The 27,636-nt window shown below is 43.4% G+C and overlaps 1 protein-coding gene across 1 annotated transcript in view; it reads right to left on the minus strand.

The window, feature by feature from the left end:
- Twsg1 (twisted gastrulation BMP signaling modulator 1) overlaps positions 1 to 25,328 on the minus strand; it is a 43,697-nt gene extending 18,369 nt beyond the window's left edge. Inside the window, exons 1-2 of the mRNA XM_036173548.1 lie at positions 25,245 to 25,328; positions 22,301 to 22,457 (exon numbers count right to left, since the gene is read on the minus strand). Coding sequence (XP_036029441.1) covers positions 22,301 to 22,420 — 120 coding nt within the window. The 5' untranslated portion in view covers positions 22,421 to 22,457; positions 25,245 to 25,328. The remainder of the gene's footprint in view (positions 1 to 22,300; positions 22,458 to 25,244) is intronic.
- Positions 25,329 to 27,636: the final 2,308 nt, after the last annotated feature.

The following is a 27,636-nucleotide window of genomic DNA, read 5'->3' on the forward strand; positions in this document are numbered from 1 at the left end:
TGCATATTGCAACATACATTTCTACCTCTGTTTAAGATATTTGTGTATTGTCACAATTTTGAAGTCATTGTCCTTTTACTGTACATTTGTTTACAGACTGTTTACCTTGTTTATGTGAAGCCTTAGTCCTTAGGTTATTTGGGTACATAAGACTTACAGAATTATAATCATCCATGCTTGTCATTTCTATAGTTATGTTATCCAGATTTACAGATACATAGGTCAGATGGATAGGTAATCTTCAAACACTTCATAGACCTAGAGAATGTGGCATTTAAATGTTTTGGTAACTTAGAATTCTGTTGATGTGAGACATGATTGTTTCTGGCAGCACCGATCTGATACCAAGAGAATGCTGGGCTTCTAAGACACTCCGTTTGGAGGTTTGTCTTCTTCTTGGCACAAAATAGCCTGCTGGGCAAAGAACTGCCCTTGCCTTGACTGCTCACAGTATGAACACTGTCCTTTCTGGATGAGCAGGACACAAGGAAAAACAACTGCACAGGGAAGATGGTCTTTCAAAATTCCTGCTTCTGAAAACGGTCTGTCAGATATTCTAGGCCTGTAGCCAAACTGCATGCCCCAATGGTGGTGAGAAACTTTAGGTGACTGTCCAGGCTGTTAGCTGTCTCTGTCTATTCTCACAAGATTTTTGAAAATGGCTTGTGTGCATTTCCCGTTTTCTCAAGTATTATGTTCTTTCTCAGGTCTTTGATGGGGTTGAAGACTAATAGTTACAGTTACAATCTTCTCCTATCTTAGCTAGAACATATTAAATACTAGATTCAGATTCTTCAGGATAGGACAGCTTTTGGAATGATCTCTGTAACATGCCATTTACCTATGTTCTGGACATCTCTGGATTTTAGTATGTGTCTATTGTTTGATGTGGTTCTTGTTGGTTGTAGTCCTATTTGTTTATGTCATTACCCTTTATTTCTCCTGGACTATACTAGATAATCATTCCTATTGTATATGGTTTTGTTAGGTTAGAACTTTCTTATTTCGACAAAAGGGGGAGATATAGTGAGTAGCTGTTCTAGCTATGACCTTGAAACACTGCCCCTAGTGAGGCAGCAGGTAACTGCTGCTATACCTGCCTATGACCTTGAAGTACATGCCCCTGGGGCATGGCCACTCGAAGGACCCTTAACACCTGGGATGCACAAATGGTGCTCTCTTTGCTCCCTCATGGTTTGGATGCTGGGACTGACCAGGCAGATGAGCGTGGGACATAGCTTGGCTTTCCTGAACCCTATGATAAATACCCATGCTGTAATGAGTTACCCCCTAATAAATTCCTTGGCTCATTAAATAGACTCTGTGGATTTCTGGCTTCATAACAGAGGATAGGAGCCACAGCTCCAGCCATGGCCTCCTAATGAGGAGGAGACACAGAAGCCTCACCTGAGAGGCAAGCCAGCCATCCTGATATAAAGACTATGGACTCAACCCAAGGAGAAGCCCTGAATCCACTCAGGGTTTTTTATGATACCAAGACGCCTCTGCATGATGGGTTGGCAATCAAGAGGAGACCTGGCCATTCTGCCACTCTCCAAGCCTCAGGGGACTGCAGCCAAACCATCTTGAGATTCTTTAAGACTGAGCTATCCTAGGTGCCTGCTAAGGATCAGTTACAATCTGGAAACTAAGGATCAACCTGCCTTAAGGGTGAAGGACAAGGACAGGAAGCTGCTGTATTGATGAGAAGGGCCGCCAGACACCTGAGGAGTCCAGTGGCAGGACACAGTGTGGGCCAGTGTCCCCTGGTGGCTAGGCACAGACCTCACCTCAGGACACCTGTGGAGCTAAATCCCCAACCCCTACATACAAACTTTTATCTCGTGGATTCCGCAGAATTCTGTACACCGAGGCTGTAGTTCTGCTATGCAGACATCAGGAGGTACTGCTAGGCCTGTTAGAGTGACATGTAGCTCACGTAGAGTGCATGCTAAGCCTGTGAGGTTTAGCAAGCTGTCCTAGTGCATCAAAAAGGAAACAGCAGAACCAAAACAGAACCTAATACAACACAGAAATAGAATGCTGTGAGATCGAGCTTCCTCAAAATCTAGGAAGACAAGAGTTGTAAAGCTTTGTGACTTGTTCCTCCATAAAACCCGTGTCCTGTCTTTGGATCAAGAGAACAATCTCTGAACATACATACATATATAAGGTATTTAAAGACCATCAAGCTAATGCTGATTTCTTGGTTTTTAGTTTTTGTGGGGGCTCAAATTACTCAGGGTCTGAGAATCTGAGCTTGCTTTACCCAGCAGAGCTGCATAATGTGATGATTTGACCACAGGCATGGGTACCAGGTGTTTTGAAGGGTCCACACTTCGCTGTACACTGTTCTTTAATCTTGATGGGGGAGGTCTTTTGCCTCGCCCCTTGGCATTGTACAAAAAGCCCTTTGGAATAAACCTCAAGGCAACTGGGTACTGACCAGGGCCCTCCCGAAGCTATCCTGCGTCTCTGTCTTTCTTATTGTCTCTTTCTTTCTACCTAACATCTCCTCATTCCTCTCTCCTCCACCCAAGAACCCTTCGCAAGGTGGGAGCAGGTCGGAGGTGGCCTCCCACAGACTCCCACAAACTTTATAAAAGCTTCCACTTGATCAAAGACATAAAACTTCTTTTAAATACATACATACATACATACATACATACATACATACATACATACATACCATACATACATACATACATGTATATATTCCTTTGCTTAGGCCAACTGAGAGAAACAAATTAAAAAGCTAACAAACTTTTTTAAAAATATAGTGCTGAGCTGGAAAGATGGCTCAAAAGTTAAGAATATTCACTGTTCCTGCAGAGGGCCAGGGCTCAATTCCTAGCACCTACATGGTGGCTCATAACCACCTGTAACTCCAGTTCCAGGGACATGACGCCTCTTCAGACCTGTATGTGCACTCATATGGTGCACAGATATACACTTAGGCACACATACATACACAAAAATAAATATCCCCAAAAAATATAGTGCCTTTCACACAGCTTACAAATGGTAGCTTACATTATATGAATTTACATTTATTGTGCTAAATAATATTAAATCAATGCCTCCCATGAGAGAAATGTTGGCATATGTCTATGTGTGGACATGTGTGTGCACATGGAGGCCTAAGGGTGACTTCAAGTGTCTTCCTCAATTGCTTCCATCTTATGAACTGAGGCAGAATCTCCTGCTGGGCCACAGCTCTTGGTCTCTGCTCATCTGACTAGTGAGCTTGCTTCTGCTTCCACCTCCTGCACACTGGGACTGCAGGCAGGCCACCACACACACACTGGAGATCCGAACACCAGTCCTCATGCTTATGGGGTAAGGACTTGACTCACTGATCTATCTCCTCATCCCTCCAATGCATGTCTAACAAAATAATAACTATATAACACCCCGATATAAAAAATGAGCAATATACATACTATTATCAAAACCTGGGAAAATATCTTGCATGACACTTTTGTGCCAAAACTCAGAAAACAGCCCTTAACTCTCTTCTTAATCTCTTCTGCACCTTGTCAACTTCCTCGTTATTTTATGGTCTTTGTTTCAACAGGGTGTAATGTGTGGGGCTGCCCTGAGTGATAGGATTACAGGTATGTACACAAGGCCTTGTTCTTGATCACCTCCTTCAAAAACTCCATTAGCCCACTTTTTAAAACAGAAATGTATTTGAAAATCCTCCACTTCTTAAACAGAAAAAATGACAGAGTTAAAATGTGGGCTTTTCTTTGAACTGGGTTAGTTATATATTTTACCAGCCTCACCATGAATAAACTTGAGTGCTGCTCAGTCAAATGGAACATGTGACCAAACCAAACACAACATTCACAGAAGCCCAAAAAAGAAAGTGACTCAAAGCTTCCAATGACTTCTGTGGCCACATTCCCCAAAGTTTTAAGTCGGTCTCTGTAAAAGTGTTGTGTGTGTGCTATCTCACGTCTCATAAAGCTCCAATCAGGGCAGATTATCCTCATTTTTCAAATGAAGGTATAAAATGCACATAACATTCAATTAGCAAGTGGCTAGGACGTGACTCTGGTTTGAGTTAGACATTACTGTTTCATGCAGTTTGTTTCTGTCTAGCATTTCAATAACTAGTTATTAGTCTTTCTTCAAGAAAAATCAACCAGTGCTCAGGTGAAATCTCCAAATAGGTTAAGCACAGGAGCCTTTTATTCTCACTACTGGACTCAATCGCAAGTGCTTGCCCAAGCTCAATCACTGTTGGCAAAGGGAAAATGGGTATTATTAGAGATTGTAATCCAGCACTTCCTTCTTCCATGGCCTCAGATGGTTAATGGCAACATCATCTGTTTTCCAAGTGGAAAGTCTTGGAGAAAGTGCAGATGACCTCAGGGTTCACAGTGACACCATGATTCTGACTCAGAGTCAGAACACATAACAGTTGTTCTCTGGGTAAAGGATCCCACTAGGTGCTCTTAAAGTTTGGTGACCACAGTAATTTTATAACAGAAAAAAAGAAAATCATACTAAATGAAAGACTGAAATGTATGCTTCAGTTATCCTCTGTTAACCATTCTAGTGAGAATGTGGCTAACTTCTTTAAAGTTTAAATGAAAGGAAAACAAGGCAGGGTAAAAATTTTGGGAAAAAGTCCAATCATTTAATTTTTAAAAATTAATTTTATTATGTGCATACATGTACATGGCCACATGTGGCATGGCATACATGTGGAGGTCAGAGGACAGCCAACCAAAATCACTCAAGTCATCAGGCATATACCACGAGGAGGTAACCGTCTTCCCCACTGAGCCATCCATCAGCTCTAGTCTAATCATTGAATATACACAAGTGAAAAGAGGGCAGATATGGACACTGCATTCATATTGCAGGATTCTATTATATGACATCTGGCAAGCACACTGTCAAACAGGGAAATGGAACAAACCAGGCTTGAGAGCATGTATCTTTAATCACAGCACTCTGAAAGGAAGATCCAGGAGAATCAAGAGTTCAGGGCTAGCCTTTGCTATACAGCAAGAATACCAGCCAAAGCCACATAGAACCTTTCTTTCTTTTCTTTTTTTTTTTTTTTTTTAAAGATTTTATTTATTTATTATGTACACAGTGTTCTGTGTGTATGCCTGTACACCAGAAGAGGGCACCAGATCTCATTACTGATGGTTGTGATCTACCATGTGGTTGCTGGGAATTGAACTCAGGACCTCTGGAAGAGCAGCCAGTGCTCTTCACCTCTGAGCCATCTCTCCAACCCATAGAGCCTTTCTTAAAAGACAAAACATGAGGGCTGGAGAGATGGCTCAGACGCTAAGAGCACTGACTGCTCTTCCAGAGGTCCCGAGTTCAATTCCCAGCAACCATATGGTGGCTCACAACCATCTGTAATGAGATCTGGTCTGCAGGCAGAACACTGTATACATAATAAACAAATAAATCTGAAAAAAAAAAAAAAAAGAACCACACGAAAAGCAGGAAAATGGATGGACAGAAGACCAGGACAGGAAAAGACATTTACAAGACTTCCTAGTATAAACCAAAATGTTATTGTATAACAACAGGTCAGTAAATGAAGCAAGAGATTTAATATAACATCTCACTTGTGCTAAGGAAAATCAGGAGAGTTACTTGCTAGCTGTGGTGGTTTGAATGGAAATGGTCTCCATAGGCTCATAGGGCCTGGCATCATTTTAAAGGATTAGGATCAGTGGCCTTGTTGGAATAGGTGTGGCCTTGTTGAAGGAAGTGTGTCACTAGGGGTGGACTTTGAGGTCTCAGAAGCTCAATCCAGTTCACTTCCTGCTGCCTGCAGATACAGATGTAGAACTCTCAGCTACCTCTCCAGCACCATGTCTGCCTGCATGCTGCCATGCTTCCCACTATGATGCTAATGGAGTAAATCTCTGAACTGTAAAGCAAGGCCCAAATAAATGTTTTCCTTTATAAGATTGCCATGGTGTCTCTTCATACCCTAAGACATTAGTACACTGCAAATAACAAAGCTTTAAAGCCAACTAAACTTCTATTTCTTTTCTTTTTCTTTTTTTTGGGGGGGTGCGGGGAGGTGTTTCTCTGTGAAACAGTCCTGGTTGTCCTGGAACTCGCTCTGTAGACCAGGCTGGCCTCAAACTCACAGAGATCCACCTGCCTCTGCCTCCTGAGTGCTGGGATTAAAGGTGTGCACCACCACTGCCTGGCCAGTACGTCTCCTAATAGGTGATTCTAAATGCAGCCAAGCTGACAATGTAGACTAACCATCACACTACAGAAACTGATTACCTGAGATATTTTGTAACAGTGATGGAAAGCTAACAGACCATGGTAGACATACAACTGATTCAAATTTTAATTTATTCTTTTTATAAAAGCAGCAAAACAGTAAAGATTCAGTCAAAAGGAATGTCCTGTATTATATATAGCTTTCCATCCAAACAGGGGGACTGCAAGGGTGTGCACCAAGACATCCACAACCATTTGCTTGCTCATGTTTAAAGCAAGATTTCTTTGCAGTCAGAGCACAAAATAAACATTTATATAGGGACCACCCTTATGCCTAGCAACTTGTAGGAGCGGCTGGGATGACTGCACATTGTCTTGACTACTTGCAACCATCCTGGTAAAAATATTTACATGAGTATGACCTTCCAGGGAAACGTTTTTATATTTAGTTATTTCATGAATGCAGAGGACTAAACATAGGCAAATGTTCTAACATCCTCACAGTTCGTCATTTCAGCAGTACAGATGTTCAAACCAAACAGACAAGAGGGAATCTAAGTTCCCTCAGGAACAACTTGTTTTATTATTATTACATACATTACATTATTCCCTGATTTGTTGTTGTTGTTGTGTTTGTTTTTATTTACTCATTTTTTTTTGACTGCTGAGGAGTGAACCCAGAGCTTTTCACAATAGGTAAGCTCTCACATCCCTAGACCGTATCTTTGTCTTTCTTTATGATTTTTTATTATTTTGTGTGTATGGGTATTTTGCCTGCATGTATGTCCATATGCCATGTGTGTGCCTGGGGCTCACTGAGGCAGAGAGGAAAGTATCAGATCCCTGGGCCTGTATTACAGACGGTTGTTGTGACTGCCATGTGGTGCTGGAAGACAAGCCCAGTCTTGGAAGAGCAGTGAGTGCTTTTAACTGCTGAGCCACCATCTCTCCAGCCCGTCTCTCTTCCTTAAGTACCCACCCTTCCACCTCATCTTACCGTAGTCATTTCTGTGAATGCTACTTAGTGAGGTAGAGAAAAACTCTAGCACCTAAACGGCAATGTGCCTTGAACGCTGCAGACCAGAGGTGGTTCTGTGATAACAGGTCAGTGTGCTCACAGAACAACAAAGTTGCAGCACTTCTTAACCTTACAGGGCACTCAGCCACTTAAAAAATATCTTCATGGGCTGGAGGGATGGCTCAGTAGTTACTGGCTGCCCTTCTTCAGGACCTGGATTCAGTCCTTAGCATCCACAAGGTGACTCACAACTGTCTGTAGCTCCAGTCCCAGGGGATCTGACTCCCCCTTGGACCTCCGTGGCCACCTGAAATGCATGTGGTACACAGACATACACGCAGGCAAAACACCTATACACATAAAAGTAATTTTTTAAAAAAATGCATGATTAGTATACTAAAAACTACAAATATAGTTAAAAGAAATGCAAGGAAATCTAAATAAAAGATAACTCATTCAATTTCATGAATTAAAAACCAATTGTAACCAGATGGTGGTGGTGCACCTTTAATCCCAGTGTTCAGCAGGCAGAGGCAAGCAGATATCTGAGTTCAAGGCCAGCCTGGTTTACAGAGCGAGTTCCAGGACAGTCAGGGCAACACAGAGAAATCCTGTCTTGAAAGGATTTTTTCTTAATGAAATCTTTTGAAGTGGGAAGACCCACTTTTAATCCAGATCTTCTGATGTGGGAAGATGTGATGTGTGTGATCTGGGCCACATTTCTGCTGGAGTCTATGTAAGGACATGGAAGGGAGCTCTCTTTGCCTGCTTCCTCCTCACTCTTCTTAGTAAGTCCATTCCTTTATTGGCATTAGACCCTCATTCTTTAAGATCCTGATGTATACAAAGGCCACCTGAAATAACCAGCCTTGTGGACGGAACAACTACTGGATTCTTGGACCTTCCATTGGCAGACAGTCATTGTTAGACTAGCTGGACCACAGCCTGTACTTCATTCTACAAATAGATAGATGATAGATAGATAGTTAGATAGACAGATTCATTTTATCAGTTCCATTCCTCCAGAGAATCCTGACTAACACAGTAGCCATGAAAAACCATGGAAGAAAAATACTTTGCTGAGTGAAAGAAGCTGTGTGGCTCTAACTCTACAGGACTCTGCAATGGCGGTTGTTAGAAGCTGGAGATCGGCGGGAGGCGGAGAGTGTTGAGAACACAGGGGAGACTCAGGGCAATGAAACTATTCTGAAAGAGTACAGTCAGAAATGCACAGTATCGGGGCTGGAGAGATGGCTCAGCAGTTAAGAGCACTGGCTGTTCTTCCAGAGGTCCTGAGTTCAATTCCCAGCAACCACATGGTGGCTCACAACCATCTATAATAGGATCTGATGCCCTCTTCTGGCCTGCAGGTATACATGCAGAGCTCTAATACATAAAATATAAATAAAACTTAATAAATAAATAAACGCACAGATCCATGCATCTGTTAAAACCTACAGAAAAACATGAACAAAATGTAATGTAAACAATGGGTTTTAGTTAATAACATAGGGTATCAATATTGGTTCATCCATAGTAAAAAGTGTACCACAGTAATGAAAGATAATAATAGCCAGAAACTGCTGAGTGTGGTGGTGCAAGTCTGTAATCCCCGGAATTCAGTAGGTTGAGGCAGGAGGATTCCAAGTTCAAGACCAGCCTAGGTAAAACAGCAAGTCTGTTTCAATAAGAAAAAGAATAAACAGATGTTGAAAAATAACAAAATAAAGCTGGACAGAGGAATATAAGGGAACTCTGTACCCATTGTTCTAAAGACCAAAAACACTTCTAAAAAATAAAGCCTGTGTTAAATTAACTCCTATTAATTTTTTAAATAGAAATTAGCAAGATAATTCTTGCTAATGCAAATGAAAGTGATCCAGAATTGACAACAAGATCTCCAAAAAACAAGGTTAGACCATACTACAAAGCTGCGGCAGTCAAGGTTAAACCGTACTACAAAGCTGCGGCAGTCAAGGTAACGTACATGCTCAAATTTGATTTCCCTTCAAAAGACTCACAAGGTATCCACGTATCTAGGCTCAACTATTTACATTTTAAAATGTCAGGGCAATGGCACTGGTGGAGTGAACACACTGGTCCCCATAGGTTCATACATTTGAATGTTTGGTTCCCGGTTGGTGGACTGTTTAGGAAGGGTTAGGAGGTGTGGCCTTTTTGGAGGAGGTGTCACTGGGGTGGTCTCGGGGGTGTCAAAAGCCTATTCCAGTGTCTCTGCTTCCTGCTCTCAGCTACTGCTCCACCCTGCTTGCTGCGATGCTCCCCGCCATGACAGACATGAGCTCACCTGCTGTGGATATCGCTCTGTGTAAATAAAATTCTGATTGGCCAGTGGTCAGGCAGGAAGTATAGGCGGGACAAGAGAGAAGAGAATTCTGGGAAGTAGAAGGCTGGAGAGAGACACCGCCAGCTGCCGCCATGAGAAGCAACGTGTAAAGACACTGGTAAGCCACAAGCCATGTGGCAAAGTATAGACTAACAGAAATGGGTTAATTTAAGATAAAAGAAGCAGATAACAAGCAGCCTGCCACGGTCATACAGTTTGTAAGCAATGTAAGTTTCTGTGTGCTTTCTTGGTTGGGTCTGAGAGACTGTGGGACTGGCGGGTGAGAGAGATTTGTCCTGACTGGGCCAGGCAGGAAAACTCTAACTACAAATGGCGTCCAACGTGTTGGCAAGAGTTTCCACCTAAAACCTGAGAAAAAAGATTCTAAACGGAGCTAAAAATAGCTTCCTAATTGTCTCTCTCAAGTTAGCGGCAGCCTGCCGTTTTGAGCTTCTATGGCGGGTTCCTGGCGTGTGCGTCTGACCTGTAGTGTGGTGGGAATGAGGAGTCTACAAGCGACACTTTACTCTGCTGCATGGTGGATTTAACCTTTGCTAGTTTAAAAAAAAAAAAAAAGTTTCTGGGCTATGCGCTGCTTTAATAGAACTGCTTCTGATAGTTGATGGTACACATGGCTCCAGACCCAGAGCTGTCAGCAAACTGTACCACCTCCATGTTGGGAAGCTGAGGTGGGCGGAGCCACCAGCCACAGCGGCATTTCAGTCTTACAAAGATGGATATTACACAGAGAATCTGGTTTGCCTTGTCTTTGGGATTTTTAACTGCAGAAAAAGATTTGATCATAAAAACTGTTGAGTTAAACAAACATGTAAATTTTAAAGGTACCTTGACTTCAAAATTTGGATATAAGGATATGTTGCTTTGGAAAAGAGTCTCTGCTTTTATTTCCACAGAAATCCAGAGGCTGTGGATTTGTTCCAGATTAAGATACATCAGGTTTGATCAGCCAAGACCACCTGAAAGGTCTCTGATGACACCATGGCCCAGATGATGCAACATCCAGAATGGATTCAAGGCAAATGGCTCAGAGGTTCACCCTAATGGACGACTCCATAATCCTAAAATTTTCTTTGTGTCCCCATAAGATACAGCGCCCCCCTCCAGCAGGAAGTAGAAATAGAAACTACACCCACATTCCCAAAATTATCAAGCTGGCTTTGGAGATGGAATTGGCTCACTCCTTCTCTAAACCCAGACATATTGCTAAAAGAAAAGGTTAAGAGATTCTTGTGTCCCAAATCAGAAGAGCCCTCGGGTGTGGGACAGAAAAAAAACAATATTTTTCTTTAAATCAGGTTGATTATAAATGTGATCTCTTTCTAAAGAAGAAAAGGGGATATGATACAGATATAATAGGATGAAAGGGTAGATTAAGGAACTTATTTCTAAAGAGCAACAACTTGTTTAAAATGTTTTACATTGGTATAGATTTTAGTCTATTGATACAAAGTTAAAGTTAATTTTGTTATACTATGTATATATTTCTACTCGTGTTTAAGGTATTGTGTTTGTATAGCTCATTTAAAATTGTAATGGATAATTAAAAATAGATTAATAATTAATCATCTGTGATAATCATACTCATAGCCATGTTAGTTAAGTCTTCTAGGTATACATAGAGATATTTCAGATAGATAGGTAATCTTCAAATACTTCAAAGACCTTCAGAATATGGCATTTAAAATATTTTTAAAATTTAGACTTTCTGGACAGTGAGACATGTCTGCTCCTGGCAGCACCAATTTACTTCAGAGAGGAGAATGGGCATTGAAGACATTTCATATCTTATCTTCACCTTTGCAAAAATAGCCATTTGGGCAAGAAACTGTTCTTGCCTGGACTGCTTGATCAACTGGACATGCAGGACCCATAGAAAGGTGACCACTGAACTTGGCTTGACAAAATGGTCCTTCAGGTTCCTGCTTCGCAGAGGAAACTGCCAGACATTCTACAGGACACTGAGAGAAGTAACCAAGAGACTCTATCCCTGTGGGCTGAAGAGAAATGCCCCAACTTTACAAAGGAACATTAGGTGCCTGTCCAGGCTGCCAGCTGTCTCTGTCTACTCTTGCAAGACTCCCGAAAAATGCTTGCATCCTTCTTCCGGTTCTCAGGTAATATTATATCCTTCTGAGGTCTTTGATGTGGTTGAAGACTAGATAGTTATAATTTTCTCAGTTATGATAAAAGATAAGTTAGATATAAAACCTTGGACTCACAAATATAAGATAGATAGGATACCTTCTTTCATATTGTAACTGTAATTCTTGCTTGATAATTGTTTTGTTATATGTAATTTTACTATGTAAAAGTTAAAACCTTCCTTAAAAAAAAAAAAGAAAAGGGGAAGTGCTGTGGATATCGCTCTGTGTAAATAAAATTCTGATTGGCCAGTGGCCAGGCAGGAAGTATAGGCGGGACAAGAGAGAAGAGAATTCTGGGAAGTAGAAGGCTGGAGAGAGACACCGCCAACTGCCGCCATGAGAAGCAACATGTAAAGACACTGGTAAGCCACAAGCCATGTGGCAAAGTATAGACTAACAGAAATGGGTTAACTTAAGATAGGAAAAGTAGATAACAGGCAGCCTGCCACGGCCATACAGTTTGTAAGCAATGTAAGTTTCTGTGTGCTTTCTTGGTTGGGTCTGAGAGACTGTGGGACTGGCGGGTGAGAGAGATTTGTCCTGACTGGGCCAGGCAGGAAAACTCTAACTACACTCACCCTCTGAAGTGCAAGCAAGCCTCCAATAAAAGTGCTTTCTCTTTCTTATAAGTTGCCTTGGTCATGATGTCTCTTCACAGCAATAGAACACTAAGACAGATACTACACTAGGTTCCCAAAATAAGTAAGTTAATCATAGGGAATAAGGAATGAACTGGCATCAGGCTTCTTACCAGTACTGTGGGATGCTGTGGGATGTTCTGTATGTCACATGTGCTGCTCTGATTGGTTAATAAATAAAACACTGATTGGCCAGTGGCCAGGCAGGAAGGATAGGCAGGACAAACAGAGAAGAGAATTCTGGGAAGTGGAAGGATGGGGAGAGACATTGCCAGCCGCTGCCAGGACAAGTGAGATGTGAGGTACCGGTAAGCCACAAGCCACGTGGCAAAGTATAGATTAACAGAAATGGGTTAATTTAAGATAGAAGAAGTAGATAGCAAGAAGCCTGCCATGGCCATACATTTTGTAAGCAATATAAGTCTCTGTGTGTTTACTTGGTTTGGTCTGAGAGGCTGTGGGACTTGGCAGGTAAGAGAGATTTGTCCTGACTGTGGGCCAGGCAGGAAAACTCTAACTACAAAGAGAAAACTCTAGCTACAGTGGGATCCTAGTAGATAATAAAGAAATGACTTTAAAACATAAAATTCTATATCCAGGAAAACCATCATGTAGGCATACAATCAGAAAATGTCTATTTTCTGGTTAGGAATTCAGGAAGGTAGTACTCAGAGGGTTACTTCCCATACAGCCTATCTGAGGACTTCAAGGCATATTACAACAAAGTGAAGGCATGTATTTTCTAAATGACAAAATATGGGATCCAGGAAACAGTGATTAGCTCAGGAAATACACTAATGCAAAGTCTGTGCTGTGGGGAAAAGGGGCCAGCTAAAGAAACCCACCCTGACCCTGGAACCCAGAACCAGTAAAAGAAACACAGCCTGGATCTGGGAACTGAGCCAGTGAAAGAAATATGCCCTTGCCTTAGAATTAGAGCCATAATGCCAAAAAATAAAATAAAAATAAAAAAATAATAATTAAAAAAAAAAGGCCAGTGAAAGAAACACAGTTTAGCTCTGAAATCAGAGTCATCTCTGCCCTGACCAACAAAACTAACCAATCTCTGAGCAGAAAAAAACTAACCAATCCTTGAACAGAAAATCTTCTCCCTGGAGAAATTCTGTCCCCCCCCCCCCAAAAAAAAATCCTATATAAACCATCCTGCCTGGTCAGTTGTGAGCTGTTCTTTCTCACTGTGGTAGAGGCAGTCACTCTCTTGGACTCCTCCTCCCCAAATAAACCTCTTTCTCAAAAGTCTTGGGTGAAGATCTTCATTCAAAAGTGCAGAGAAGAAAAACCTTGCTAAGACATCCCCTTGGGGGACTGAGCAGAACAAACCTTGCAGAGACGTTCGTTCCCTTAGTGGGGCTGAGCAAGGTGGAGCAGAACAGAAGAACCTTGCTGAGATGTCCCTTAGGGGACTGAGCAAGGGGGAGCTGAACAGAACCTTGCTGAGATGTCCCTTAGGACAAGGGGACTGAGCAAGGGGGAGCAGAAAAAGTAACAACTTTTCACCTGAGCTGGAGATTGCTACATTCCTGCAGGGGTTTCCCCTTTAGCAGAGTGAAGCAAAAGAAGCAACACCCTAGGCCAGAGAGAAGTCCCCTTAAGTGCTGCTGGGAAGTCCCCTTAAGTGGGGACTGAGCAAAGCGCAGCTGTAGTGGCTCTCCAGGAGAGGAGCAGGATTGCTATATCCTGTGAGGATTGTACCCCAGCTCCAGGTATAGCCTGACTCCCCACCAGTCAGGATACCTTCCCCCCAGAGCTGTGCTGTCCCACTGAAGCTCCAGGTATAGCCTGACTCCCCAAACAGTCAGGCTACCTTTCCCCCCCAGAGAGGTAACACTCACTTACATGTGCCACAGTCTGCTTCTCAGCCATGGAGCATCAGCTGAGTCTGGAAACACCAAAACTAAACCTTCCATCTGAGAGGCAACCCAGATGAAGAATTTAAATAGCACAAGGCATTAATGACTAATGAGGTAGGATAATGAAAAACAGTCACCCAAGAAGGGAAATGTACCCCGTGAAAATATATAACCAGTGCTAACATAATCATTAAAGTAAACCTCATTTACTGATTGTCAGCTTTAGAATATACTTGAAAATACAGCAAGGAGAATTCAAATGCTGCTAGAAAGCAGAAACATAGGTTAATGGTAACTGACAGAACTCCTAAGAACCCTCAACATCAGCCACACAGGTAGTACTGCTATCCCTGTTGAATACAGAGGAAACTGAGGCACTGAATTACTCGTCCAACACTATAAATCCAGTAAATGGATAAAGGGGATGACATGTGGGCAGCCTGGACCCAGAGCTCACATTCTTTTCATTTACTGTGGACCTGTGCACATGTGCACTAGCAGGTGTGTGTGTTTGGTGCACAGGTGAAGGTCAGAGGACAGCTTTTGGGAGTGATTTGCACCAGTCACCTTGTTGAACAGGTAGGTTTGTATGGTGATATTGTGTTCCCCAAAATATTGTGCACCCTAATAAACTTATCTGGGGTCAAAGAACAGAACAGCCACTAGATACAGAGGCTAGAAAATGGTGGCACACACCTTTAATCCTAGCATTCCAGAGGCAGAGATCCATGTGGATCTCTGTGAGCTCAAAGCCACACTGAAAACAGACAGGCATGATGACATACGTCTTTAATCCCAGGAAGTGATGGCAGGAAGCAGAAAGGTATTTAAGGGTGAGGATGAGGTACTAGAGTTGGTTAAGCTTTTAGGCTTTTAGCAGCAGTTAAGCTGAGATCCATCTGGAAACAGGATCGGCTAAGAAGTTAGCCAGGTGAAGTTAGCTGTGGCCTGTTCTGCTTCTCTGATCTTCCAGCGTTCACCCCAATACCTGGCCCTGGGTTTGTTTTTATTAATAAGACCTTTTAAGATTCGTGCTACAGGTTTGCTTGTTTCTGCCGTTCTGTGGACTCCAGGCTAGCTGGTTGACCAGCTTCCATGTGATTCTCTTATCTGTGTCTCCTGTCCTGCATTTAGGAGTTTGGCTGTTACAGATGTGGGTTGCACACCACCTCTAAGTAGGGGTTCCTGGAATCGAACCTGGGTCATCAGGCTTGCTCACCTAGCACTTTTATCCACTGGTCCACCTCCCCAGCCACAGAGCTCATGTTCTTATTCATTTATTTCTTTCTTGGGTTGGTTATGATGGGAACTGCCTCATCCCCCTCTAGAATTGGAGTAACAGGTATGAGTCACAGGCTAATTTTCTTTTTAATTATTTTATTAGGCTACCTCTCAGGACACAGGTATTACCACCGGTGACAATATTAAAGTAAAAGTCTAGGAGACACTTCATTCCAGACGGAGCTGAGGCAGCCCACCATAAGTTATGCTAAAAGCATAAACTATTGAAGACAGCTGGCCAGATGGTGCACGCCTTTAATCTCAGCACTCAGGAGGCAGAATTAGGCAGATCTTTGAGAGTGATTCATTGAGCCAGAACCACACAGTGAGATCCTATCTCTAGTATAATATGATAAAGTACAATATGATACTGACATATCATATGACGCAGTGTTCATAGGGCAGGAAAACTAATTTCTCGGCTTTTTGTGACATTAAACATAGCCATTAATGGTAGGGTCACATGACCCCAAAGCAAGCTGGAGGCCAGCCTAGTTTAGGGGCTCAGTGGTTAGGATCACTAACTGCTCTTCCAGAGGACCTGGGTTTGTAGTTGGAGTTTTTCTGCCTGGCCCAGTCAGGACAAATCTCTCTTACCCACCAGTCCCACAGTCGCTCAGACCCAACCAAAAAGCACACAGAAACTTATATTGCTTACAAACTGTATGGCTGTGGCAGGCTGCTTGTTATCTACCTTTTCTATCTTAAATTAACCCATTTCTGTTAGTCTATACTTTGCCACATGGCTTGCGGCTTACCAGTGTCTTTACATGTTGTTTTTTATGGCGGCAGCTGGCAGTCTCTCCCCCAGCCTTCTACTTCCCAGAATTCTCTTTTCTCTTGTCCCACCTATACTTCCTGCCTGACCATTGGCCAATCAGAACTTTATTTACACAGAGCGACCACACCTGGCTTCATTCTGATTTTAAAAAGAGTATTTGTGACACTTATTAGAACTGCACAGAACTAGAAGGAACGAGATCCCTCAGACAGCCAATCCACTGTGGTTAAGCTCCCATGCACACGCTCCCTGACAAGGTGGCTCCGCTGTCCTCCATCAGTAGGGGGCAGGTCTGTGACTGTGGGGAAATGACACCTGGACCTCTAATGCAATCAGCTTTGCTAGCGTCCTCACATGGACTCGAGCTGGCTTCAAGCTGTCTTGTTGGAGAGAAAACAAGTTTGGGAAGTCGGGGACACAAGAGGGAGGTAGAGAAACAGGGAGAAAGGGTGGGCAGGAAAGACGCTACACACAGAAGGTTCTAGAGCAGTGGTTCTCAACCTTTCTAATGCTGCAGCCCTTTAATACCGTTCTTCATGCTGTGGTGACCCCCAACCAGAAAAGTATTTTCGTTGCTACTTCATAACTGTAATTGCGCTACTGTTATGAACTGTAATGTAAATATTTGATATGCAGGGAATCCGATAGGCAACCCCCATGTCACTTGACACCAAACGGGATCAGGACCCACAGGTTGAGAACCGCTGCTATAGAGGAAAGGGGAGAGAGGTGAGAGAGGGAGAGACATTTCTAAACAGTGTTCTAAGCCCTGAGGCTGGAGTTAACAGGGAGTAACCACCAGTTAACATGTAGCTATTTCAATGCAGTCAAACTTGAACACACCTTGAAAATCAACCTTTCCATGGACACGTGGTTTGGTGGCTGTGTTGGTATCCTAATCCCTCCACCTGAGGCCTTGCCTGGTTGGAGATGACCAGTTCAGGTTCATGTCCCCCATTACTAGGAGTCTTTGCGAGGGTTACTGTCACAGATTCATGGAGTTTTCATTGCACTAGGGTGACATCTCACTCCTGTAATGCCCCCAATTCCAGTCATAACTTCCAGTATTCTCCATCCCTCAAGCTGATCCCTCCTGTTCCCAGCCCCAGCCACCCCAGTCAACCTTTCATGATAAAATGTCTTGGAGAGATCAGGGACACAAGAGACAAACCTAAACACAATGAAGGCAATTGACAGCAAACCAACAGCTAACATCAAATAAAATGGAAAGAAACTCAAAGAAGTTCCACTAAAACCAGGGAGAAGACAAGACTGTCCACTCCCCTGTATCTATTCAATACAGTACTTGAAGTCCCAGCTAGAGCTATAAGACATTCAAGGGGATATGAGTTGGAAAGGAAGAAGTCAAAGTGTCTCTATTTGCAGATGATACGATACTATACATAAGTGACCCTAAAAATCTCACCAGGGAACTCCTACAGCTGAAAAACACTTTCAGCAAAGTAGCTGGATACAAAATTAATTCACAAAATTCAGTAACCTTCCTATATACAAATGACAAACAGACTAAGAAAGAAATCAGGGAAACAACACCTTTCACAGTAGCCTCAATAATATAAAGTACCTTGGGGTAACTCTAACCAAGCAAGTGAAAGACTTACATGATAACAACTTCAAGTCTTTGAAGAAAGAAATTGAAGAAGATATCAGGAGATGGGAAGATCTCCCAGGCATATGGATTTGTAGAATTAACATAGTAAAAATGGCCACCCCTGCAGGGTGGTGGTGACACACATCTTTAATCCCAGCACTCGGGAAGCAGAGCTAGGTAGATCTTTGTGAGTTCGAGGCCAGCCTGGTCTACAGAGTGAGTTCCGAGACAAAAAATAAAATAAAGTAAAGTAAAATGAAATAAGATAAAATAAAAAAGGCCACCCCCAAAGTAATCTACAGATTCAATGCATTCCCCATCAAAATTCTAACACAATTCTTCACAAACCGTAAAAGGATAATTTTCAGATTCAGATGGAAACACACACACACACACACACACACACACACACACACACACAAAACAAACAAACAAAAAACAGAATAGCTAATACAATCCTGACTAATAAAAGAACTGTTGGCGGTATCACCATTCCCAATTACAAGTTATGGTATTGTAATAAAAAGACACATTGATCAATGGAATAGAACTGACAACCTAGCCATAAACCCACACACCTATGGACACCTGATTTTTGATAAAGAAGTCAGAAATACACACTAGAAAAAAGACAGACTCTTCAACAAATGGGTTTGGTCAAGCTGGATGTCTGCATGTGTAAGACTCCAAATAGATCCATACTTATCTCCCTGCACAAAACTCAACTCCAAAAGGACCAAAGACCTCAACATAAAACCAAAAACACTGAACCTCACAGAAGAGAAAGTGGGGAACAGCCTTGAACTCATTGGCAGAGAAGAAGACTTCCTGAACAGAACACTGATAGTGCAGGCACTAAGATCAACAAATAATAAATGGGACCTCATGAAATAGAAAAGCTTCTGTTTGGCAAAGGACACCATCATTTGGACAAAGAGGCAGTCTACAGAATGGGAAAAGATTTTTTTTTTTACCAATTACACATCGGATAGAGGGCTAATATCTAAAATATATAAAGAACTCAAGAAACTAGACAAAAAAAGGAACTAGACATCAAGAAAATGAATAAACCAATTAAAAAATAGGGTCTAGATCTAAGCAAAGTTCTCAATAGAGGAATCTCAAATGGCTGAGAAACACTTAAAGAAATGTTCAAGCTGGGTGGTGGGGGCACACGCCTTTAATCCCAGCACTCGGGAGGCAGAGGCAGGTGGATCTCTGTGAGTTCGAGGCCAGCCTGGTCTACAGAGTGAGATCCAGGACAGGCACAAAGCTACACAGAGAAACACTGTCTCGAAAAAACCAAAGAGGAAAAAAAAGAAAAGAAAAGAAATGTTCAACATCCTTAGTGATCAGGGGGAGACAAATGAGAACTTCTCGGAGCTTTTACCTTACACCTGTCGGAACAGCTCAGCTCAGTAAGACAGTGACAGGTCATTCTGGTGAGAGTGGGGGTAAGGGGAACATTCGTTCACTGGTGATGGGCATGCTGACTTGTGCAGCCGCTATGGAATCAGTGTGTCGCTCCTCAGGAAGATGGGAATCCATGGTCTAGCTGTTCTACTCCTGGGCATATACCCAAAGATGCTTCACCCTACCAAAGAGACATTCGCTCAACCATGTTCATCTCTGCTCTGTTCATAATGGCCAGAATTTGGAAACAATCTAGATGTCCCTCAACAGATGACTAGATAAAGAAAATGTGATACATTTATACAATGAAGTTGTTACTCAGCTGGTAAAACAAAACAAAACAAAACAACTGTTTTTACTAAGAGAAAAAAAAGTTAGTGTTTTAAATAAAGTACATTGTGTATGTTTGCACACATGTACACATAGCACAGAAATTAGGGTTAATCTTAGTGACTGTTTCTCGGAAGCCATCTACCTTTGCTTTGGAAGCAAGGTCTCTCTCTCCTTGGGGCCTAGAACTCACAGATTAGGATGGAGTGGCTGCCAGCGAATCCCAGGACCTTCCTGTGCCCACCTCTTCAGCACTAGGAGTACAAGCACTTGTCACAGCCCTCATGTGCAGCTCTTTATGTAGGCTCACCCTTTCCATGGTGACTTGTAAGGCTGTCCCCATCATAACTAAGGTCCTTGCTTACTCCTCAGCTTGCAGCTGCACACTTCACATTCTATGGGACTCCTAAGGGTCCGTCAGTTAATTTTTCACATTATGGTACTGGTTGAATAGCTATGTTAAAAAGTTCTGGGGGGCTGAGGGATGGCTCAGTTAAGCACTTACCATGTAAGCATGAGGTTCTGAGTTCTGCTTGCGGCATTCATATACAAAGCTGGGCATGGTGGCATGTGCTTGCAATCCCAGCACTGGAGTACAGAGACATTACTGGCTGGCCAGCCTACCCTGTTTAGCAAGCCTCAAGCCTTAAAAAACAGGGTGGAAGCTCCTGAATACCAACACTCGAGGCTGATACACACACATACACATACATACATACATATAAATATATACTTACATACACACATACGAGTTCTTATCTATTAAAAATACAGATTAAAACTATGGCTAAAACAATATGGGGATTGGCCTAAAATTAAAACAGAGCTAAGGTGAAATCGGCCTAGACTAGTGTCGACAAAATAATGACAACAGATGTACTAACTTCGATGAATGGTTCATAGTCCTCTCTCTGTTCATACTTCAAAACATCCTTAGAAATAGTCAGGGCTGTGGAGACAGCTCCCTGGGCTGGGGGGCCACTAGCCTCGCTCCAGGTTTGGTTAAAGACCCTGACTCAATGGAGTAAGACAGAGAATGACAGAGCAGAATACCCGATGCCCTCCTCTAACCTCCACACACACAAGGGCACACACATCACACACGTGTGCACTTGTAACACACACACATGCACCTATAATACACATAAACACACCACACACATGTGCATCTATAACACTCGTACACAAACAAGGACATACATCACACACACGCACACCTACAACACATGTACACGTGAAAGAAGAAGAGATACAAAATTACAATCAGCTAATAACAAACTTCTCGTTAAATGTCTTGATTTGAAAGGCAGAGTAAAGGTTCTATCAGAGTATGAGACTAACATAACTAAAATTCCAATTACTGATGTAAAGGAGGAAAATATCAGGAATAGGCACAGCAGCCTTTGATCTATACAATACTGATGACTACACTCTCCAGTGAGAATTACAGCTGACTCACATGCTACATGGAAAGCTAAGACAGGCTGTGTGTCTCTCATCCCAAAGGTACAATCTGCAAGACTCAAAACTAAAATTTCCTGAACACTAACATGACATCACAAGTGGAAAATTCCACATCTGAGAGAAGTGCTAAAAATACTGCATAAGATCACCCTCAGGCAACGCAAGGTATACATGGAACATAAATATATTTTGTCTTTCGATTGGGTCCCATTACCAAAGTATCTGAACACACACACACACACACACACACACACACGCATGCACGTGCGCACTAGATCTAAAACATTTCAAAATGTGAAACACTTTTGACCATAAACACATCACACAAGGAATATTCAAGCTGTATGCATAGTTATTAAATTTCTTAGGCCACAGCTAGTACCTAGAATGGAGGCTACAAAAGGGAGGATGGGAAGAGAAGAGAAGAAATTCGCCAGTAACTCTCACACCACCATGGAGAACAGTAACCGGCATGTGGGATGCAAAAGCCATGGCTTTGGGGTCAAAAGCCGACCAGATCCCACGGCTATCTCCCGTCTACATGAACCTCCCCAAATGACATACTATCACTTTGGTCTCAGGAAAAGGAGAGGTAACTACACTGATCGCCTGGCATCCAGTGGAAAGGATAACTTTCAAACACTTGGAAGGAGTCTATAATCCAAGCCAACAATCTGCCTGCAGCCTTGTGAGCAACCCTAACCCAGAACCTCCCAGCTACACTGCTTCCCAGACCCTCGTCCTCAGAGCTTCATGAGATGACATACTTTTGCCCGAGGTTGCTAGGTTTTGATATAATCTGTTACACAGCAACCAAAAAATAATATGTTATATGTAATAATTTGTCTATTAATTGATAGGCTACAAGTTTTCTAAATATAGTTATTAAGATTCTGCCATATACGCTAGATTATAGAGACTAGCGTGCTCATCAGGCATAACAGCACGCTTACACAGCAGAACAGCATACTCTATATTGAACTTCTTGAACCCAACCTTGGTTGGATGGAAGAAAGCCACGGAGATTAAAATCTAAGGCTCAGCACCTCAGGCCCTGGCCCAATGCTCAGACCACATACACTGGCTTTGATTTATTCCACAGAATCTACCTGCCCACAGTCTGTTGCAATAATAACAACAAAAGTTCTTTAATCCTACCTGAATGAGGCATTTGCTCACGTCGCTAGCACAGAGTGCTTTGTTACAGCTCTGTGACACAGGGAGACACATCAGGAACATTAGGGAGGCTAGAGTTAGCACAACATAGTGTGACTTCATGGTTCTTCAAAGGAGCCCCTCAGTAACTGCCAGGAAGCTAAACACAAAACCAAACAAACAAAAGCTTTACTTCAAAGGCAGTGGTAGGTCACAAAATCAAACAAGTAAAAAACTCCAATCATAAGCCAAGAATTAGTTGCTTGTGCCACAGACCTTGAGGAATCATTTGAAGATAATTTTCAGAGATTACTTAAACATTCAAAAATTCAGGCTTGGGTGGCCGTCTTTAAAGAAACCTAGAATACCATTCAGACACAGGAATGGTGAAAATTATACTGAACATGGCTAAAGGCCCTAGCAATCTGAAGGATTACCAACTGTATGCTACTATTCAAATTTCAACTTTAGATTTTATTCAAATTCAATTTCAGTGTTGAAATTCATATAAAAACTATTAATACTGCCAGGCATGGTGGCATGTGTCTTTACCCAGCACTCAGGAGGCAGAAACAGGCGGATCCTGTATGTTCAAGGTCAGCCAGAGCTACCTAGTGAGACTTTGTCTCAAAAATTTATATATATAACAAAAATAATATATATATATATATATATATATATATATATATATATATATATACTTTGTTTTGAGGGGATTGATTTTTATTATTATTATTTATTTATTCTGGGTTTTTCAAGACAGAGTTTCTCTGTGAAGTAGTCCTGGCTGTCTTGGAACTCACTCTGTAGACCAGGCTGGCCTTGAACTCACAGAGATCCACCTGCCTCTGCCTCCAGAGTGCTAGGATTAAAGGCATGTGCCACCACTGCCCGCCTTATTTTTATTATTAAAAAAATTGATGTGCATGTCTGTGTGTGTATAGACACGTCCATTCTGCTGCTGGAGGCCAGAAGAGGCCGTTGTATCCCAGAGCTGGACTTAGAAGCTGTTGTGGCCTGCCAGATGTGGGTGCTGGGAACTGAACTCAGGGCTGGAGTGATGGCTCAGTGGTTAACAGTATGTACTGCTATAGCAGAAGACTTGAGTTTAGTTCCCAGCATCCATCTGGGGCAGCTCACAATCACCTATAACTTTAGCTCCAAGGGTAGAGGAGCTGAAGCCTCTGACCTCCTGGGACACCTGCACACACATGCACATACACATCATTAAAAATAACAAAAATACAGCTTTAAAAATATTAATCCTGTACTATTTTAATGCACCTTTAAAATTCGCTGTGTATGTGTATACATGTGCTGCGAGAGGTGGAACCTGGGGCCTTACATGTGTGAGGTAAGGTTTCTACCACAAACTATACCTTCAGCTCCAATTTTTAAAATGTTAGTATCAAGACAAAACTGTACATGAAAATGATCCTAATGATCTCATTTTGTCAGTAAATACTTCAGAGAGACAGAGAGAGGGTGGCAAAATCTAAAACCATTCAAATAAATGCACCAATAACAAGTGCCTGCAAATTGTTAATTGCATTGAGAATTGTGGGTAACCGTGAAGATATTCTGTTAGTACCACAGATTCTTCCATTATTAAGAAGGTATTACAGGACAAAAAGAAAATAAAGGGGGGCACCCACACAAATTTTCACAGGGTTATAATTTGGGGTTGGCAATATGGCTAGGTGGGTAAAAGCACTTGGCTGGCCAGACAGCCTAAGTTCTATTGCTCAGACTCATAACGGAGAGGACTGCCTCCCTCCAAAGTTATCCTTTAACACACACACCATGGCACAGGTGCACAGGCATGTGCGCGCACCTAATAGCAATAAAGTAAAAACTTAAAAGATATCATTTAAGGCTAAAACACAAATTCCCAATAAAATCAATTAAAATAAATATATTAGCTGGGCTTGGGTAAGACATACCTGTTACCCCAGCATTTGGCCAACAAGGCAGGAGGATAATCAATTGCAGGCCAGTTTTACCTCCAAGTTAAATAAACTGAAAATAAGGATAAAAATATGGGGCTCGCCTTTAATCCCAGCTCTTGGGAGGCAGAGGCAGAGGGATCTCTGTGAGTTCGAGTCCAGCCTTGGCTACAGAGTGTTCCAGGAAAGACTTCAAAGCTACACTGAGAAACCCTGTCTCGAAAAAACAACAAAAAAGGGGTGGGGTGGGGCTCGAGAGATGATGGCTTGATGTTTTGAGAGAGCTTGCTGCGCTGGCAGAGGACCTGAGTTCAGTTCCCAGCACCCACATCTGGCAGCCCACAACTGCCTGTAAGTCCAGCTCCGGGATAGAACGCCCTCTTCTGGCCTCCAGCAGCACCAGGACAGAAGTGTTGCATACACACACAGACAAGCACACACATTTAAACAAAAAAGAAAAGAAAAGAAAAATAATAAAAACAAATCCCCTCAAAACAGTAACATCCAATTCGGATGTAGGGAGGGTTAAAAGGTGGACCCTGCTGGCCAGAAAATCATGAGCCGGCGCTACACTGCGGGCTTTGTATGGGGTATGACTCAGTTTTGAAACAGAAAGTCCTGGCGCTCCTGACCGCGGGCACAAAACATTCCGCAGGAGACCGTTAGTAATCCAATTTTCTCGCTCGCTCCCCCCGCCGACCCAGCCGCGTCTGTGGGCATCTTGCCGCGGCCACCGATCGCGGGGACCCGCGGACATCTGCGGCTTCCCCAAGCGTGCGCCCGCCGTCCTCCCGGGAGCCAGGTGACCGCGGCGCTCCTCGGAGGGAGGGGCATCGACTCACCGGAGCCCGGACCCGGGGTCCCGGAGGCGGCGAGCACCGCACCGCGGCCTTTTGTCCCCGCCGCTCGGGCCTCCCTCCCGGCACCCGCTCCCCCGCCGAGCGCCGCGGCCTGGTCTCGGAGCCACCCTCCCGCTCGCCTGCTCGCCCGCCCGCGCTCACCGTGGCCGCGGCCTCCTCCCGGCGGCCGAGCTTCCGAGCAGCTCCCGCGAGCCCCGGCGCCGCCAACACACAGGCCCGCCCGCCTCCCGGCCGCTCCCCGCCCGCCCGCAGGCCCCGCCCCGCCCGCTGGCCCCGCCCCCGGGCCGGGCTGGCCCCGCCCCCAGGCCGGGCTGGCCCCGCCTTCTAGACCACGCCCCCAGGTGTGTGCGCTCGCCCTTCTGAAGGTCGGCTGCCACCTGTTGGACCGCTCACCTCTGGCTCCAGCGGATGTCCGTTTTTGCAACTCTAGGAGAGCGGTGTCTTGTCCCCCTTCATGGATGTAAGGAACGAAGCACAAGGCAGATGAGTGGAATAGGGCTGACACTTGACCTAAGAGCCGAAGTTACTGGATAAGGGTCTGTCCCAGACTTCAGTCAGTAATTCATGAGATATTTCTGAATCCTTTGTAAGTGCCCGGCGCTGCCCTTCAGTCACCATGGAGAGAAGGCAGCAAAGAATCCTGGTAGGGACGGTCACTGGGTCAAGGAGGGAGACCATGCGGAAGCCCCCGATGGAACGGGAGGCCCGAGCAGTGCAGGCTTTCATCTTGTGTTTTAGAAAGATGGGGTTTATCCCACCGATAGCTTCCGCTCTCCTCGCTTTACCGGAAGGCGGCAGAAGGGAAACAGGCGACTGACTGAGAAGAAATTGGTTATTAGCTAAGAAGTGGCTCATATTGTTATTTCATTTTTGTAAAGTAAATAGAGGCTTTTTCTTTTTAAATCGGGGGCTGAGGAGATGGCTCAGTTGGTAAAGTGCCTGCGACATAAACACGAGGACCTGGGTTCAGATCCATACCGTCCATGTAAAAGCCAGGCACAGTGGTTTATGTATAAAATCCAGCCCTGGGAGGAGGTGGAGGCAGGAGGATTCCTGGGGCTCACGGAAACTCCAGGTGCAGTGAGAGACCCTGTCTAAAAAGTAAAAAAAAAAAAAAAAAGCCACCAGACCTTACGACCTGAGTTCGATCCTCAAGGTCCACCAGGTGGAAGTAGAGAACCAATTCCTGCAAGTCATCCTCTGGTCCCCGCACAGGTGCTTCGGCAGGAGTAGACACACATGTGCATGCACACATGCAGGCATACACACACAAGCATGCAGACCTGTGCTCAAGCGCACATACACACATATGGGTGCACACACATGCACATACATCCACAAGCACACACTATTTTAAAAATAGAGTGATATAAGAGTACCTCATATGTCAGCCATGCACAGGTGTACACACTAACAGGTACAGATATATCCCACACATTAAATAAAGCAGCCCTGAAAACTACGCTAAGAAAATAAGACTCTACCCAAATTTCACTTTAAGGATCTTATTCTCAGCATTACTTACGAGTTATAGTAATTATGATACCCTAGATCAATGGACTAGTTGAACCATTTAAAATGATATTGTAAATCAGCGAGTCTCAAACCTGTTGGTCACAGGAGTCTATACTGTTGAAAAACATGGAATGTTCCAAAGAGGTTATGTGTATTGCAGCTATCAATATTTGAAAGTATTATTGTTAATGTTTTACGAGACTGGGTTTCTCTGTATAACTCTGGCTGTCCAGGAACTCCGTAGCTCAGGCTGGTCTCGAACTCACAGAGATCTGCCTGGCTCTGCCTCCGGAGTGCTGGGATCAAAGGCGTGTGCCACCACTGCCCAGCGGCGTTCCTTTTTATAATAGTGGTATTTCCAGAAATTTCTCCAATGGTGTGATAGTTAATCTTGTCAACTTGAATTGAGAGATGTCTAAGAAGTTTGTAAAGTACATCTCTGAGTGAGTTTCCAGAGACAGGCCTGGAGGGCTCTGAGCTAGCCAGTAGTTTATCTACTCATGGATTCAAAGCTTGACTATGTAGTAAGATGTGGAGAACTGAGAAAGATCTATCTGGAGTAGGTGAGCTGTTGATGGGATGCCTTTGGAGGTTTTGTTTGGTTATTGTTGTTGTTGTTGTTGTTTTAAGACAGACTCTCATTGAGTAGCTCTGGCTGTCCTAGAACATGCTACATAAACCAGGCCTACCTCCTAAGTTCTGGGATTAAAGATGTGCACTACTATACCTGGTGCCTCATGTCGGCATCCAGGAACGGACCTGGGTCATAGACCTCTTTGTTTCTCTTCTTAACACGGTCATATTGGATACATCTCTTTTCTCTGCTTTTCATCATTTTCTGACTCTTCAATTGGTATTGGTGGCCAAGACTAGCTTGTTAGGGCTGCCAGAGTTCAGGATTTGACTCCAATAATTCTGGTAACTTGAGTGGGGGGATCTATTGAATAATTTAACAGAAATATGGATTTGACAAGTGGAAGGAGGATCTTTTATGTGCCAATCACCGAGTTAGTCATTG

The sequence above is a fragment of the Onychomys torridus genome, chromosome 23 (genome assembly GCF_903995425.1).
Source record: "Onychomys torridus chromosome 23, mOncTor1.1, whole genome shotgun sequence".
NCBI lineage: Eukaryota > Metazoa > Chordata > Mammalia > Rodentia > Cricetidae > Onychomys > Onychomys torridus.